A 16603-nucleotide genomic window follows, 5' to 3' on the forward strand; every position below is an offset into this window, starting at 1 on the left:
TTTTTTCCCCGAGAAAGTGAAAGGTGCCAAGACAGACCCCCCCGGAGGTTTCAATCGCGTCCCGAGTGTCAACACCTCCCGCGAAATATCAAAGGGGATTTCAACCAATCAAGAGAGACTTGTGTTCTTTTTCCATTATTTAAAATTCCCTTGATGGTAAATTGCCCAGTTTTTCCAGGACCAACAACAAACAAAAAAGGGACCGATGGAAGTCTAGGTAAGCAGCCGTGAGGAGGCAGATCGAGCCCTCTTCCCTGATGACGTAGTTTTCAATTGTCGTGATAATAATCCCCATGTACCCACCCTCTCTCGCTCTCTTATCACTGTCCTGACAACACAAAAGCACAGAAGGGCAGGGTGTCTATCCTTACCAGTAGCATGCACCATATTGTATTACGCCACGTGGTTGACATACTTTACTGGGAAGGAACAAACAAACGGTTGACATGCTTAACCCTCCAGTTCCCATGAGAGTCCATCGCTGTGATCGGTCCTTTGTACGATATTGATTCTGGATTATCCCAGGAACAGTGCCATGATGACCAAAACACTTGCGTAAACAAGTAGCTGATAGTTCGAAATCAGTTGGGCGCAATCATCACGCTATCCAAGGCACCATCTCATGGCCGATCCAGGACGGCAAAAGAAATATAGAGAGCCTCGACGTTCTTCTGCCGCCAATATCGATGTCACTAAGGACAGGCCCAAGATCATCCATGTAAATTATGCCTGTCCCCACCCCCCACCCTTCTCGAGAGAAAAAGGAAATAAGATACCTTATGCAGTTATGGCTCCGTCGAAACAATCTTCAGAGCGGTAACTTAAGCTGTTGTCTCCATAGCAACGGTTTACAACCCGTCAGACTTTGTTATGACCTTGACTATTTACTACCATAAGTACCTGTTTACGGTCCCATTGGCATATCGAGAAAGTGTAGACCCGTTTATTCCAGCACTTTTTTCTCAGTATTGTCCGGCCAAAGATCTATACTTGAAACTGCCCAATGGGCTCTGTCCATCTTTTAAACACTTTGTTTACCTGTTTGTTTGCAAACAAACGCGACCTACATGCAGGAGTCAGTCTCAAAACAGTCAATAAGAAAAGTGAAGATTATTAAAGGGTACTATTCCAAACATCTTATACTCAATGTATCTATCCGTACCACTAATACAATCTGCCCATATTTAGGCACCATGCATGCAATCACAATCGATCACTCGGCCACCCGCAACCGACTCTACAAATCAAAAAACCAAGAAATGTTTCTCCATACAGTCTGAAACAAAAACTTAACCTTCTTTTATGATTTTTCGCCTTTTGAGTAACTTTCACTCGGCCCATTCTGCATCATAGTCCCTCACTCGACCTTGGCAACCGCCCCCTTCCTTCCACCACATGCGACCATCCGGCACAACCACGGAAAGCCACATCCACATATGAGACCCGTTATATAACAATAAGTTTAATATCCCAATCCCTGTATATTAAGAAATATCTAATCCACAAAGTGAGTATGTACAAACAATTGTCATTAACTATCAGTTGTTCGGCGCGAAAATTCCATTTCATCAGGTCATTCTCCTTCCTGCTATGTAGGATCAATCATCCAAAGAAACTGCAAAAGAGAATGAAAAAAGAAAGAAAGTAGTAAAAAAAAAAAAGAGTCCCAGTCCAAGTATGCAAGCGGGTATTTGAAAGGAATGGTATGACGGAACGAGACAATGATATAGGAGATACAACTAGATAAGGGGAAAGAAGCAAGGAAATATGAAAGAAAAAAGACGAGAGCCCCTAAAACACGCCTACAACCATGGAAAAAACATAGATAACTGTTAGAGGTAAAATACCGGACAACGAGGTCGTATCCTGCCGTTAAAACTCCCAATTTCCAGCACAAGTCCCACCCGCAATCCCCAAAAGAAAAGAAAAGAAAAAGAAAAAAAATTGAAGGGTTAGATTAAAAAGCCCATAGAACCCGCGCCCACCCTCGACCCTAAGTGTTTCCCTAGCGTCGTATTCAAGAAAGGTCCAAAATAAACAGTGAATGGTAAAAAGAAGGATAAAGAAAGGGAATAGTGCACCAGCAGTAATCAAGTCAATAACCCCCCATTCCCGCCACTCCTCGGGCCGCCGGTGATGGCGCAGTCGCGCCGCCCCCCCCAATACTCCCCATTCTACCTCTTCCATGAGCCGATTTAGATAACCCACCATCATTTTCTCCTCTCTGGCGCCCACTACGATCCGCAGAACTGACATCGTCAAATCTGGATCGCCCCTCGCGGCCTCCACCTCCAGCTCTTGCGTTCACGGAATCCGGACCAGTTTCCTCATCCGTTGCATCATCTTCCTCCACGACCCCAGGCCCTATGGCCACGCCAATCCCATCTAGTCCTAGTCTAGCCTGCTTATGACGCGGTCTGTCGCGTGGCCACGTGGTCGCGTTGCGTGCATAATTGTGCCTTGAACGCGATGGGTTGTGAGGTGACGGCGAAGGGTGAAAGGTTGCTACGGGAGGCTGTGAATGCTGCGAGTGTTGGGAATTCTGCGAATTCTGAGAATTGTGCATAGAAATTGCTTGCTGAGATGAAGGGCGGGAGTTGCCTGGTGAGGACAAGAACATCAAGCTTTCTACCGCGTCCTGCTCCATGGTTCGCTGTGCTGCAGCTCCTGCTGGTGGGGGTGTATTTGCCACCATTGACACGGATGAAGCCGTGGAATAATTACTATACGTACTTAGGTTACTCCCACTCGGTGTTAACGTTGGAGGGTGTCGGGGAGGGTTGTAGTATGAACGGCGATCACGGTCTGGGATAATCTGTGCCGGAGGTTGAAGTCCTCCCCTATGAATTGTATGAGACATTGGAGCCACTGAATGAGGGGTATTGGTATTGGTAGAGGTTCCTAACGCTTGAGATGCAGCCTTTGCTTGGAGTATTTTGGCGCGTATTGGATTGGCTTGATGGTCCCTCCAAAAAGATTCATATGTTCTACTACCTGTACCACCGCCTCCAGAAAGTGGGCGCGCGGTGTTCGGTTCACTACTGGTTCTTGTGTGCCGCCGAATCGAGTCGAACGCGCCTGCATGCTCATCCCCCGCACTAGGTTCACGTTTTATATGCACGCGTGGGGAAGGCGAGTTGGGGTGCTGCCCTTGCGATATTCGCGCTTCAACTTGGTCTAGAGACTCTGTAGTCCAGTTGTTCTCGAGTTTAAGTAAGGCGTACGTCAAGCGTGTTCGAAGTTGGGTAGAAATCTAAAGCGATCACAAAAAACACATTGTGTAAGGAAAAAGGCCCTCCCCGCAAAAACCGCAAAACAAAAAACAAAAACAGACAACCCATATGAGAAAGACTGGGGATCTTCAGGATTGGCCTATTAGACACACACACCTGTGAAACGTTCTTCGGACTAGCATCAATTCCCGTGTGCATCCTCGCGAACCTTGGTGTTACCGGCGTAGCAGGCGAATTGGGAACAGATGACGCGCTGTTGGGGAACGTGTTCTTGACGGTGCCTGATGCCGTCCGTTTCGACCCTGCGGAGGACACGGCAATAGATGGGCTCGCTGGGAACGGATTATACTGGGGATTCACGCCTGTTGGGTGAATAATAGGCGTGGCTGTCGTTGACATTATCATTGACGGTGGGGGAGAATCACGAGAAGAGTAAGGCGACGAAGGTCGTTCATCTATATCGGGGGAGTCGCGAATGGAAAACGCGGCCGTCGAGGCCTGTGAAAGCGTGCTCGAGTGACTCAGTAACGGAGGTGGGTGGGTGGCCATGTGAGTAGTAGACATTTGAGAATTTGGAGTGAGAGGATGGTGAATATGGTGATGCCGTTGTGGTGTTTCGTAATAGTCCATGGAGGAGAAGGATGACGGAGGGATTTGAGAGGATGGGGGGATGGAGGAGGACTCAGTGCTGCTCTGGGACATGATGGGGTCAATCAGCGGGGATGAAGAGGGGGAGGGGGGGGCACGGGAAGAAGACGAGGGGTAGTGATGGTGGTATAGGATGTAACTGTCTGGGGGGGATGGTGGTGGAGTATAATATGTGTGGGAGTAGCAAGCCTAGAGTTCTTTGGGGGAAGGCGTACGGTAGGTAGGAGGTGAGTTGCAGTACTTGTATTACAGAAGTAGTAGTCGTCAGGGTGGTGTTGACGCGGATGTGGGAGTGTAACTTATATTTAATACGTCGTCCTGGTGACAGAAACACGAAGGTACTGCCGATCGCGATCAGAGTATGGCGTCTACGAGATGTCCGTTTTATCTCTGACGCGAATTAATATATTTTCATCTTGTTTTCCCACTCCTGTTTCCATTCGCTCTGCTCTATTCACGTGTTTTATTGAGAAATTCTCTGGTGTTTTGCCCACCACACGCATGTAAGCTTTCGCCATCTCGAAAGCAACGCGAGAAAATGTTTCCCTCCCCAATGGAGCGAAATCAACTAAAAAACATCCCTTCACACCTCCTCAATTGGGTGCGGCCGCAAGCACGGAAGCAAGCGGATAGGAAGATGTGCTAAGAAGTTCGTGTCCGGCGCGAGCAGCCAACCGACAAGAAGCGAGATCCCGATGTCTGGGGTCCGATATTCGGGGCGGGGGAAAACAAAAAATACCTCTGAAGATCCCCGCCGTTCAAGAAAAAAAGACGCTGTGTAGGGCGTGCAGTGGTGCAGGCAGTCAAAATCCCACTAGCATGTAGCAGATGTGCATCCCCTCCAGGCCCCTCAAATCTGACATGTATGTACCCCCGCTCTTTTCCCTCTATGGAGGGGCGGTAGAATACCGCTCTACTCCCCGCTTGATGAGGAAAATCCCATATCTGGTAGTGGGGGAGGGATATGTGGCTCGCTGGGAGAAAAAAAAAAAGAAAAAGGAAAAACCTCCACTTTTCTTCAACTGCCACGAAGCGTAACGCTTTCTGCCCACGCAGTCACGAGACCTCCTTGGGTGTGTGCGTGGCCGAAACAGACAATAGAGAAAGAAAAAAACTTCCTTGATCCATCGTCTGGCGTCGTGTAAATAAAGTTGATATCGTGCTTTGTACGACGATCTTCGTCACAACATCTGTGTTTATGTGCAACTGACACGGTTTTCCATACGCGCCGTGCTTTAGGCCATTAACGCGTTGTGGGCCAGTGGTATGGCGTCTTCCTGTAAGGAATCTGAGCACGGTAATTCCCGCATCAGATCTGCCAGTTAACTGGTCAGTTAAGCATCCACTCCTGCCTGCACGTGATTTAAGCCAAGCTTTAACCTGCAGATTAACAGGAAACTAGAATCCTTGCTACTGACTGCACTTTCGGGATGGTTCACCAACAGAACGGCTCAGGGCTGATTAACCTAAATGTGCTTGACAACTTAAGCCTCTTGGGTGCATTTCCGAAAAAGAAATATCCCAGGTAGGACAATAATAGTTCTGCCAAGCACCAACTCGCAAATCGGCAAGCTTCCTAGGTTGCGTAGAAAATATTAACAGCACGATAAGGATGATTCGTGGGGAATGCCCAAATAGGAACAAGAACATGTTAAAATAATTTTGCCGGGATTTGTATGGCCAATCAACATGCGGTACCCCCGAGTGATTATCTATGATCTAAACATATTGTGTTCAGAGTTGGGCCAGGCCCTTGAGTGAGCATTGGTATCCGCATAAGATGTCGGCAAATTTATCGAAAAGGCGGCCTATCTTAGCGAGAGATAGAACGCCTGAGCGAGCTGAATTATGAAGTTCCAAGCCAGCGAGTCCGGGAAATTACTACTAGCAGATTAGAAGGAGGGGCCAAGTTCCTCGACAGAATTCAAGACAGTATTGACCCGAAAAGCTCAATTTCAGCTGTGCTCACGGCCACTATGTGACTAGCCTTACTTACTCTTACTGTATTCCGACCTGCTGGCATGTTGTGGGATATTTGAGAGAGGGCGCTATCCACTCATCCGTAGACTGTAGGTTCGGTGAGTTGTTGTGGTTGAACGGCGCGGAGATGTCAGTGGTGATGTGTGGGTGGCGAGAGTGTAGGGTAAATCAGGGTCGTCTGGTGCCCGCCCTTTCAATTGGCTTTATATTTTTAGGCAACACCTGTTATCATACATGTATCCATCAGCTAATACCACACTGCTGCTGTGGCTACATGCGGTTTCCTGCGAAGTTGGCACCACACTCCTCGCACAATAGATGGCAATGGCTGGTAAAACCTTTTATATTTCGTTCGCATACTTGTACTTCGGCGTTCATAGGCCGATCTATAATACCGCCCAAGGCTCGATCATAGGGGATAGGCACGAGACTAACGTTGCCCCGGTCTGGCTGTTTGAGTTAGGCGAGACATTCGAGGCCACCGAGAGATGTCCATCTTTAATCTTAGCCTGCCTAACTCGAACCTGCTGCTGGTAGATGGCGGGGATAATTTCTTAACGACATGTCTTGAACTTTCTGCAATCTCCCTCCTTTCGATCCCTCACCCTGTACGCCAGCATGCATTGCACTTTCTCCACAACCGATATTCTTCTGGCCCCTGATGCCAAATCTGTATATATATAACGCTTTAGACCCGGCGGACAGCCTAAGCTTACAAGACCGCCCACTGTATAGAATACGGACAGAGGCGTTGGCTTGAAAATAATTGTCACCCCGCCAACCCATAAAACAAAAGGCTAATTTACTCCAGGGAAACCCGAGTTAGACTCACTGCCACACACAATGAGTTCTGTAAAGCGAGAGTGAGTAATTCTTATCCTTTTCTTTTAACGCATTTCAATTCTCGACCACGATCAATTTCTCCCGCTGACCAGCTGATCATGCTTTTCTAGGTTAATCTAGGCATATAGGACGCATATTAGGAAAACGCAGCTGAATGGTATCACTAGCTCTACGCGTCTATGGAGAAGCACAATTCCCCTTTCAGAACTCAACAGATGGGGGGTTTCTTCTTCAGAATTCGTCCGAGTGACTTTCCATGAAGAAGGACATGGACACAGCACTCTCGCTTGAGGGTCCATTACCGCATCTTTCAGTTACGCTGGATATAAATCGCCGTTGTTAGGGCTAGACTCGAAGTTATGTATACAGTGATTGTCAAAACTACGTGTGTTGGGTAGCTGCTGATGAACAGGGAAGGAGTCATATGGTACACCTAGCAAAGACCGGTTCGAGAACACCCAGGAGACGGCCGCGTGCATAAGTACAAAACTAACTGTACCCTGGCTTCATGCAGCCACTTTAACTACATGTACCTTTGAATGTATACAGACATTGTGGCCCTTAACCATGGGCGTGGTTAAATGTATCTCCGGCCATTGGTTTTCACCTGCACTAGTGTATATATACGGGCCTGGATATATGTATATTGAACCAGACAAGACGAGATTTAGTGTAAAATGGTCTCGTCTCGTCTCATCCCATCATTAGACATACATTATAGCTTGAAAGGTCTTTTACTCTTCAAACCAGGGATGGCACAGTATCTCCTGCGCGCTTGGTCGATTCTCCGGATCGTACTGTAGAATTTTACGCAGAAGCCCACTTACCACAGTTGCTCCCCCTACGAAATATCCGGGAACCTCTCCTTGAGTATAAAGTCCTCCAAGAGGCATACCGGATGTTTTTCCGCCAAGTCCTCGCCTGGCTCCACGCTCCAGCGGGTCTGGGTTCCATCTTTGCCGTAATATCTCTCCCTACGCGGCCACTTCTGAAGCAAATACTCTAGAGGAGCACCTAAACGGTCGGTAAACTCCATAATATGAACGCCATTGGTTTGTGCATCGTTCTCTGGTGTTTTCTCACCACAACTATCCACCTCAAACACCATAGTTCCTGTCACGAGTTCGCTGGGGAGGTAGCCAAAAGACCAGATGTCGATGCTCTGGTCAAAGGCAAGTCCCAGCACAAGTTCCGGTGCACGAAGGGCAACAGGTGTGACGGGTTCCTCTACTTGATCCAAGGACATAAATGCTAGCTTAGTTTCAATCTCGATTGACCGGTACATAGGTTGATCAAAGACTTACAGGCACCGAAATCTGATATCTTTGCAATAAGGCTCGGTCCAAATTCGCCATATTTTGCGAGGGGCTGCGCCATTGCAAGGTATCGCGGCGCCCACCTATCTTCCCTTCTGTCTAAGCGTTTGATGGGCTCTGAGATGCCGATCCCTTCTTTCATGTCCTGCGCCAGTTCGTGCGCCGGCACACTATCCAGACTCTTCGCGCATAGTAGGATATTTCCACACTGCAAATCACCATGGGTGATGCCGCTATCATACAGGGCATAGCCCGAGCAGGGTATGTCGTAGAATCCTCTTTCTCAGGGATGTAGGACATCGTTTAAGCGACGCGTCGCCTGAGTCGCCGTCTACTTGTGGCTGAAGCATCCAATTGACGCTGGATGCCATTAGTTTAAATACTAAACACAGATGGGTTCCGTTGGGACCTATGTGCCGAAACTTCCCCAAGAGAGCCATGATATAGTTTGAGCCCGGGCATGCTGAGGCCTGCTCAGAAAGACAGTAGTATATGGATAGCTCCTTTTTCCATCCAAATACTTGGCTGTGCATAATTTGAGAGCGATATAACGAAACTTTCTGAGGCTGCGTAAGATGGTCTCCCTATAAAAGTAGGCAGATATAGCAGCTTACTATTTATCAAGCGCTAGCCAAACCGTTGAAAATGATCCCTCCCCAAGTTTGCGCAGAACCTCGTATCGACCGGCATCAAAACTATGTCCGATATGGACCGGGTGATATCTGCCGGGAGAATAAGATTCTACCCACTCCGTGGATGTGACAAGCTTAAAAAATCTCATCTCCAAACCTGTTGGAGTCGCAGGAGGACGTGTAACTATTGTTGCCGAGACAGCGCGATGATGCCGTGTGGCACGGAGGTGATGGTGAAAGGTAGTTGAGTATGTGAATGAAAAGAGGAATCTTGTAGACACCAAGGGTCGGTGGCGTTGCAAATGAATGGAGTGAAGGGCAGCTGTGATCTCTGTCAATGATAATGACAATGGGCAAGGACGGCGGATGAATAACATGACATTAGATACTAGGGTTTGGCCCGGTGTTACCACCGCAAAAAGTGATTGACGACCTATATTTAGAAAGTATGTTTTAACCTGGTATGTAGAGTACCGTGTGAAACTGGGAAATGGGTCATTGGCATACAATTTTGGTTGTGATTACATAGGCCTAGGCCAAATATGTTACTGGTAACAATAATGTCCCTGCTGAAAGCTACTACCTCTTCTTGTAGAGAGTGTACTGAGTTCGTTTATTGGATTCACATTTCATTAATTTATGGCCTGGGTTTAGAGACATACATTCGGCGCTGACTATAATTGTACTGTATACTTTACTGCCTGAATGGGTAACAAGATAAGGGTTAGGAGAAGCTCAGATAAGGCGAAGATAAATGTTTTGTTGGTCTTGAGCGGGCTGGTTACCGAGCAGTTTTGCAAAACGTCTCAAGACCTTCAGCAAATCTGGTTGCTGATATGCCTCATATTCTAGTGCCTTCATAGTATGTAGACAGTAGATTCAGTCGTAGCAATCTCCTCCAATACACATATAAGGTACGTTGGTATAAATTATTGCACATTCAAACATAATCGCAAGGCAGAAGGAGATGTCATGCAAAGCTATTTCGACACAAGTTCTTTATTGAGAAATTCTAGCGCGCTGGAGAATAGGAATGAATCCGTCTCTTATTGTATCAAAAAAGATTTAAGCCGAAAGTACGAAAAAAAATGCACATGCATCCAAAGAGAAAACCAAGAAAGAAAAATGACAACACCAAAGAGAAAAATAAAAGCCCCGCCAATCATATCATCATCGCAACCCTCATGAAACCCTTCCCCATTTTGACATTTTTTTTTTTAAAATAAGAGCTCAATCAGATGAGGGACAAATTACACGTTTTTATTTTTTCCTAGGGAATCATTTAAAGTTTGTCGTAGTAGTTCTCAACACCTGGAACCTCAACCTTGATACCCTTGCGCTTCCTCATCTCCTGGACAATCTGACCGGGCTTGGAAGTTCCGTCAAGAACAGAACCACCAGGAAGAACAGTCCAGTGGTCAAAGACGGACTGAGGGAAGGCCTGTCCACCAGTGTGGGAACGGAGATCGGCAGTGAAACCGAAAGACTCGTTGACGGGAAGGTAGGCCTTAACGTTGAACAAAGGAGTTCCGGGACGCTGCTCCTCAGAGAAGACGTGCCCTCTTCTCCTGGTCAAGACACCGTAGATACCACCCATAGCCTGCTCAGGAACCTGGATCTCGACAAGGTAGATAGGCTCCAAGAGACCAGGGTTGGCAAGAAGGGTAGCGGCGTAGAGGACACGACGGGCAGTGGGGATGATCTGTCCACCACCACGGTGAATAGCATCAGCGTGGAGGGTAACATCCATGATGTTGAAACGGATGCTGCGCATGGGCTCCTCAGCAATGGGTCCCTCACGGGTGGCCCACTGGAAACCGGAAACAACAGAATCCTTGATTTCGTTCAAGTACTGGACAGCCTTGGTCTGATCAACCAACAAGTTGGCACTGTATCAAATGTTAGCAACTAATTAAAGACGGAAGTTGGTTAGAAAATGACATACCCAGAGGTGTCAGGACCGAAACACCAAATCTTACGGGCATCGGTGACATCCCAGCCGTGCTCATCGGCAAGGATACGGGCACGAGCCTTGAAATCGTCACGGGGACCGATCTTTCCGGACTCGATGTCCTTGGAAACCTCGTCAGCGAGAGGGGTGGCGATGACATAGAGACGGTTGTGCTTGTTGGGAGACTTGGACAAGGCAGTGATGCTTGAGTCACTAGCAACAGTCTCACGGTAAGAGACGACAGGGGGTGAGATCTTCAATGGGACACCGGCGTGGTCCTCCTCAAGATCCTTCAAGCAAATCTCCAAGTGCAACTCACCGGCACCAGCAACGATGTGCTCACCAGATTCGGAGATGGAAGTCAAGACACAAGGGTCAGACTTGGAAAGACGCTTAAGACCTTCGACCAACTTGGGCAAGTCGTTGGCGTTCTTGACCTCGACAGCGACCCGGACGACGGGGGAGACGGAGAACTTCATGACCTTCAAGTTGTGGGCAGTCTCAGAAGTAGTAAGGGTACCAGACTTGAGCAAGAACTGATCAACACCGACCAAACCACAGATGTTACCGGCAGGGACATCTTCAATGGGCTCGATGTAACGACCCATCATAAGAATGGTACGCTGGATAGCCTTGATGAACAAGTCCTCCTTCTTTCCAGGGGTGTAGTTAGGTCCCTGAATGCGGACCTTGAGACCAGACTTGACGGTACCGGAGAAGACACGTCCGAAAGCGTAGAAACGACCCTTATCAGAGGTCGGCACCATCTTGGAGACGTACAACATGAGAGGAGCCTTGGGGTCACAGTCACGGATACCGATGCAGACATCGTCATCAGCGGGTCCCTCGTACAGGGTCTCGGCACGGTACTTCTGGGCAGTAACTGGGGAAGGAAGGTGCATGACAATCATCTCCATAAGAGCATCGGCAGCGGGCAAGAACTTCCTCATGACAATCTTGAGAAGGGCCTTTCCTTCAAGATCCCTCTCCTCAGCCTTGAGAGTAATCTCGAGCTTGGAAAGCAGGACTGGAATCTCATCCTTCTTGAAGTTCATGACAGCAGCAAAGATCTTGAAGATGGGGTCCAAGATGAACTGGTTGAAAGCACGCTCCAAAGGCTTGCCCTCGTAGTTCTCGACCTTGGTCCACTTCTTGGTCTTGGGGTTGAAGAAGTTGTCACCCTGATGTATTTGATTAGCACAAGCCCAGTATATAGAATACTTCAATGATAGCATACCCAGAGACGTTCCATCATCTTGACCTTGTCAACACCGAACTTCTTGGCGTAACGTCCAGCGAATTGACGGACAGTGAAAGCCCATCCGTGAAGACCGGAACCGAAAGCAACGGTACCCTTGTAGGGGTAGACCTGAACATCACCAAGGGTCTTGTCGAAGTATGTGGCGATGATGACGTTGACGGACTCAACAGTACGGGAGAAGGACTGGTACAAGTCCTCCTTTGAGACCTGCAACTCCAAAAGGGCACGGTCGACCTTGTTGATGATACAGACGGGCTTAATACGTTCGGAAAGAGCCTGACGCAAGACAGTCTCGGTCTGGACACAGACACCTTCAACACAGTCGACGACGACAAGAGCACCATCGGTAACACGGAGGGCAGCAGTGACTTCGGAAGAGAAATCGACGTGACCGGGTGAATCAATCAAGTTGATCAAGAAGTTGTTTCCATCGGTCTTCTGGGTGATGTCCTTGACGTCGTCCTCGCCAAGCTCAGCATAGAGGGAGATAGCTGTGGACTTGATGGTAATGCAACGATCCTGCTCGTCCTGACGAGTATCTGTGAAACGCTGCTCACCGGCCTTTGCGGCAGAAATAATACCAGCTCGTTGAACGAGGGAGTCGGTTAAAGTTGACTTTCCGTGATCGACGTGAGCAATGACGGACATGTTACGAACGTTCGTAACCTTGTCCATCAACCCACGGATCTGTTCGACAGTGAAGCTGAAATTCGTGAAAAAGACCCAGTAAGCCTTGACGTTCCCAACAAAGAATTCTACATAGCATTTGCTGCATCGAAATGGAGGAAAAACTTACTTGACCATCTTGCTGGATTTTTATATGAACCCTTTTAAAAAAATTTGTTGGACGGAAAACGAAAATTCTCGTCACTAGGTTCTTGTTAGTGGAAGAACAATATGTTCAATTGGGAGATAAAGACTTACAATGTACTGTGTCGTCCGATCGAGGGTGGAACAACAGCAGATGGAGAAGAGAAGAGAAGGGAGAGGGATGAGGGCAAGAAGGGAGGAGGGGAAAATGAGGGGTTGTGTGGGTGAGGGGTTGGCTGATTTTTGAATGCGGATGATGAGCCTCCTGATTGGTTGGAAATATAGATTACTGAGTGGGGCGATAGTTTACTGACAAATGCTCTTGTGGGCGAATTTTTTTTTCTTCCCAGGTTGATCAGAGTGACTGCTCTTCGGGGTGTCGTTGTGCAGCTGGGTAACCGCTCGCTTCCTTGCCGAACCGGGAAGGCCTGTAGTCGAGTCACGGCTAAGGATTTTCGACCCCCAGCACGTCACATAGGAGGGACAGCACTCCTACACCTGAAAACATCTCTGAGTCTAGATATGTATTTCAACTGATCGTAATGATTCTCTCGCAGCTGCAGAACCCAATAAAACAACGGCTACCTGTTCTTAAAAATACAAACTTTGATGGAGTGTGTATCTCTTATCCAACACTCATCTCGCGCACCAAACCCCACCTTCTCGCACGGACCAGTTGACCGTTATCATCAATGCCTTACATCATGCTTTGTGACGCGCGATGTCTCAGTCCGCCCGCATGTTATCGGTAACCGAGATGTTGATCATAATCGCAACACTAAGCTGCACTACGTTACTAAGCACATTGTTGGTTCGATGTTCAAACACACTGCACTTCAACAAAGAACTCCGGTGGCGATCAGTTGAATTGAGCACTCGATTAATCTACAAGTTCCTTCACGGCTTTGTGCTCTCTCTTTGGAAACAGAATGTTTGATCCTACCGAAAGTCGCCGGCAAGGGGCGATCTGTAGGTCAGCACTAAATCCCTCGCAAATCCTTGAGCTCGGTCACAAACACAGCATCTTGTGTGACAAGGGGGTTTCATTCAAGGGCTCCCCTGGAAGTATTGATGATTTAATACGGCAATTTCGGAACCCTAATATTCAAATTATTTTGATGACTTATCTGTGCTTTCTGCGCTGATCAAGACGATACTCAGCCGTGATATATTTCCCCTACAACTGAGCTCGAGTTGAAATATCTCCCCAAGCAAGTAGGAACCATAGAGCAGGTATACTGGAGTCATAGCAGGCTCTTGCATTGAATCCTGCAGCGCTTGGACACATTTGTCATTAGGTTATCGTCTTTTCTGACCTGACATGTGCTTCTACAGGCCTTCTGAGTATGAATTGGGATAAAAACCATTTCATGAACAGTCAAATTCTTCATCGAGTCAAGCGCACCAATTCTGTGGCTTAATTCAACCTTGTAAGGGCCCCAGCAGCCCTACGAGTCATCCCTGACTTAATATTACCCTTGGCAAAGCTGTCATCTGCTATGTTTTAGGAACTCATCAAGTATCACTCACGGAGCTTAGACTTGATTCTGGGTGTGTACATAGGTACTAGGTACAGATAGGCTTGGCTTTATGAAGACATATCATAGTCTTCCCGCATCGAATATGAAGGAGCTTGCCGTCCGCCAAAATGACTGACCTATCAACTACTTTATCTTAGTAGACTTCTTAACTGGAACACAACCACCCAGCAAAGCCTTCTCGAACACACAATATAAACTCTAAGTCGTCATCGGTTCTTCGGTGTGTCTAACAAATGAAACGTTATAGAAATAGCCTTCTAGAATCGCGGGCTGCTGGAGTTTTGAGGATAATTTTTCCCCCCTACAAATTTTCTCAATTATTGGATCTCTTTCCAAAATTTGCCCCATCTTTTAGCCCACTTCAGTACTAACAAAGTATACTATAGGTTTGAGGTCGTGGCGATGGAGTTATATTCCAAATGGGGGTTATCGAAAAAAAATTGGGGGTGGGTTAACTTCAAAGCAAACCTCCAGCTAGATACGATATTGTAAACTCCCCTCCCCTGTTAATGCACCCGATATACTATTTCTTAACACTCAAGATGGCTAGATTATCCTTCTTCCTTAGAAAACTTGGAGGTCTAGCCCTCTCTCTATTTGAGGAAGTAAATTCTAATTGGCGTATATGCAATACGAAAGCTTTATTACTTTGGGTTAGTATACGGTTGATATGGGGTGATAAATATATTCAATCTAAGAGTGGATGGCGTCTTACATTGAGTCAATGAGTTTCAGAGGCAAACTGAAGAAAAAAGACTCATTACCAGTGCAAAGAGCATAACTGTCATTTTATCAGTTACATTAATGTTGATCTTATAACCTGTTTTAGGGTTAAGTCTTGCGACTTTGGGTCATGGGCGAGTGATTGGGGTAGATATAAAATTTATATTATTTGCCGCGATTTGTTATAAAACCTCGGCCTAGACCTCGAGTTTGTTAGTACCATGGTACAGTTGGTATATGAGCCTTGTTCTTACTCTCTACTCGTATTTTCAGCGGTAACGAATAGTATGTGATCCATGATTGGCATGAAACAGCTACCGGGACTACAGCGCGAATAGCCCTTAAACTGGAGTTAAATTCTTTTGAGGGAGGTAATCATGGTTCTTCAAATTCCGATATTATATCCAGATCCATCTGCGTATCAAGTATGAGATGGATATGTTCAACAAGATCATCAAGATCATCAAGCACGGGGCTGTGGATGTTTTTCCAGTACTGTTAATGGCATAATCAACATAATCAATGATAAAATTATCGGCAGATCCTTAGGTTACTCCAAAACTAAGGATGTTGTTATGATTATGTGGGTAAATTATTGATTTCTCTGCGATATAAAGGATCTGCTTGACGGCTAGGCTGAACAAAATGTTCCACCTGAGCTGAGGTTTAGCAGACGAGACACCATGCGTTAGTAAAACCTAGCCTTCATGTGATATCATTTGTAGTTAGATCTCATCAATTAGATTCCTGATCTCGCCCCTTTTGAGAGTCCAAGGGCTCGGCAGTTCGGCAGGTGTTTAGACGCCACTACTTGGCTTTGTTTCGAGGCGTCAATATATCCCTTGATCCCAACTCCGAGTGCCCATAACTTGCCCCATGTGCTAGACTTCCAAGCTACGTAATTTTGGGGGATTTGGTGCATATCCCATCAATTCGTTATCATCGAGCCTATTCCTTTGTATCACCTTGTGTATACATGGATCTGAAGGTTGGTGCACCGAGAGCTTATCGGTGATGATGATGCCATACATGCACACAGCCTGGCCCAGTCAATCATCTCTACTCACCTCGATAAATTCATTACAGATCAATTGACCAACCCATCCGGCGATTTTCCGGTTGAGAGAGCTCCACAATCAAGCACGAGAAATTCGAGTCTGTGTACCGGCAACACTGCTCCTAGAAACACGAGGAGATCAATGCAATCCGATATGGCGGTGAGCTATCTCTTTGCTTTGTTCCTATGAGTGGTCGAACGTAACACCAATGCTGAATTCTGAAGTAATTCCACCCCACGGCGGCAGAATTTTGGTATCTGTCCCCTCACTCTCGTACATGCTTGTGTTCCTTGATCCGAATAGTGGGGAAAAGGGTGGGGAAAACCTAGTGAGGTCAAAAACACACACTCCATTCATTACACTGCAACTGTAATACACAGCTATTCTACCCGCATCGCAGTTTTCTCTCTTATGAAGTGTAGTACGTGTGCACATACAGCCTTGCCCATTTGTGCTCTCCTGGCCTCCAAACAAACTCGTAAATCCTGTTAGCGCTATTAACCCCACTACTCTTTCTGCCTTGGCGGTAGTTGAGGTACGAGGTTGCCTGTTTTCAGTCAATTTGGGACACTAGGTACGTCTTGTGCGCTTCAAATCGACCACCCAC

General features: G+C 47.0%; 3 protein-coding genes across 3 annotated transcripts; all 3 read right to left on the reverse strand.

Annotated features, from left to right (window-relative positions):
* Positions 1 to 2095: 2095 nt before the first annotated feature.
* Positions 2096 to 3935, reverse strand: H6S33_009222 (uncharacterized protein; the record flags this gene model as incomplete). The annotated part of the gene is made up of 3 exons (XM_044840593.1): positions 2096 to 2840; positions 2907 to 3253; positions 3390 to 3935. The coding sequence occupies 3 exons, from the start codon at positions 3933 to 3935 to the stop codon at positions 2096 to 2098; spliced, it is 1638 nt and encodes a 545-aa protein (XP_044698037.1).
* A 3610-nt stretch (positions 3936 to 7545) lies between these two features.
* Positions 7546 to 8391, reverse strand: H6S33_009223 (uncharacterized protein; the record flags this gene model as incomplete). Its single annotated transcript, XM_044840594.1, has 3 exons — positions 7546 to 7955; positions 8009 to 8253; positions 8333 to 8391. 3 exons carry the CDS (start codon positions 8389 to 8391, stop codon positions 7546 to 7548), a joined length of 714 nt encoding a protein of 237 aa, XP_044698038.1.
* Positions 8392 to 9934: 1543 nt separating this feature from the next.
* Positions 9935 to 12668, reverse strand: H6S33_009224 (uncharacterized protein; the record flags this gene model as incomplete). The annotated part of the gene is made up of 4 exons (XM_044840595.1): positions 9935 to 10541; positions 10598 to 11784; positions 11841 to 12567; positions 12661 to 12668. The coding sequence occupies 4 exons, from the start codon at positions 12666 to 12668 to the stop codon at positions 9935 to 9937; spliced, it is 2529 nt and encodes an 842-aa protein (XP_044698039.1).
* Between the last annotated feature and the right edge of the window lie 3935 nt (positions 12669 to 16603).

The sequence above is a fragment of the Morchella sextelata genome (genome assembly GCF_020137385.1).
Source record: "Morchella sextelata strain SCLS chromosome Unknown scls_3, whole genome shotgun sequence".
NCBI classification, from domain to species: domain Eukaryota; kingdom Fungi; phylum Ascomycota; class Pezizomycetes; order Pezizales; family Morchellaceae; genus Morchella; species Morchella sextelata.